The 1023-nt window shown below is 51.0% G+C and overlaps 1 protein-coding gene across 1 annotated transcript in view; it reads left to right on the plus strand.

Moving 5' to 3' along the window:
* The first annotated feature begins 710 nt into the window (after nucleotides 1-710).
* The window catches only part of si:dkeyp-23e4.3 (rho GTPase-activating protein 7), a 19254-nt gene continuing 18941 nt past the window's right edge, over nucleotides 711-1023 (plus strand). The window contains exon 1 of the mRNA XM_037687769.1: nucleotides 711-723. Coding sequence (XP_037543697.1) covers nucleotides 711-723 — 13 coding nt within the window. The remainder of the gene's footprint in view (nucleotides 724-1023) is intronic.

Raw genomic sequence — 1023 nt, forward strand, 5'->3', positions numbered from 1 at the left:
GCTCGTGGGTTCAGCTCCGTCCAAACTTTCTGTAAATGATCAAAGCTGTAAAATTTAAAAGCAAACCTTCTACAGCACTGGTTCTCAAACTGGTTCTCAAACTGGGGTCCCTGGATCCCCGGGGGTCAGCAAAAATAAAAATATATTTTACAAGCACATAATGTTTAAAACCTGTTAAATGCAGGAAATATCTTCTGCTTTATTCAAAGCGGCTGCTCTTCACGTTGTAAAGCTCGTAGTGAGAACCCTGGAGTGGATGGGACACCTCGGACGAACTGCGCTCTGGTTCTGTATGGCGGTCTCATGGAGTCCGCTCGTCTGTCGGCTGCTCTCCAAGGTTCATCTTGTTCATCTCGCTGCCGAACTTCTCACATGGAACTTAGTTTAAAGAGGAAGCAGAGAAACCAAGAACTTCTCCTCGGCCCGAGGCCGTGTGGGCTCCGACTGCAGCCTTGGTTCTGTCTTCCAGTCTCCTCCACTTGGTCCTCGTCTCCTCACGTGGCTGCTGGTCCTCCACCGGGTTATTTTAGGACTTCCTCCCCCTCTTCCTGCTGCTCAGATGGTCCAGTCTGGACTAGAGGAAGAGGAGGGTGGGAATCTTCAACGATGGTCTTCTTACCAAACTAACTGGACCTCACGGCTTCGATGGGACGGTGGATTTGTGGATTTAATTCGTCTGACATGGAAACCTGTTGAAGCTGCTCCAAACCATGCTGATCAAAAGTAAGTCTGCGCTCAGATTACCACAGATTAGGAGCCGAACTTAATCCTGCTGCTTGTTTTGGAGCCGGTGCAGAACTGGTTCTGATGGAGGTCGTTAAGGAGCCGGCTGGTTCAGAAGTCTCCGGTGGTGGAAACGAGTCGTTTGCTTCACGGAGCAGAACTTCCTGTTTGGGCTTCTGTCCCAACGTCGTGGTTCTGAAAACGTCCGGGGGACAAAACGCCCGGTTCGGTCCGGACCGCAGGATTCAGGGTGGGAGTGGGTTTCTGTGGAACGAGGAGTGGGTTTCTGTGGAACGAGGA

Source organism: Nematolebias whitei, chromosome 14 (assembly GCF_014905685.2).
Source record: "Nematolebias whitei isolate Nwh7 chromosome 14, NemWhi1, whole genome shotgun sequence".
In the NCBI taxonomy this organism is placed as follows: Eukaryota; Metazoa; Chordata; class Actinopteri; order Cyprinodontiformes; family Rivulidae; genus Nematolebias; species Nematolebias whitei.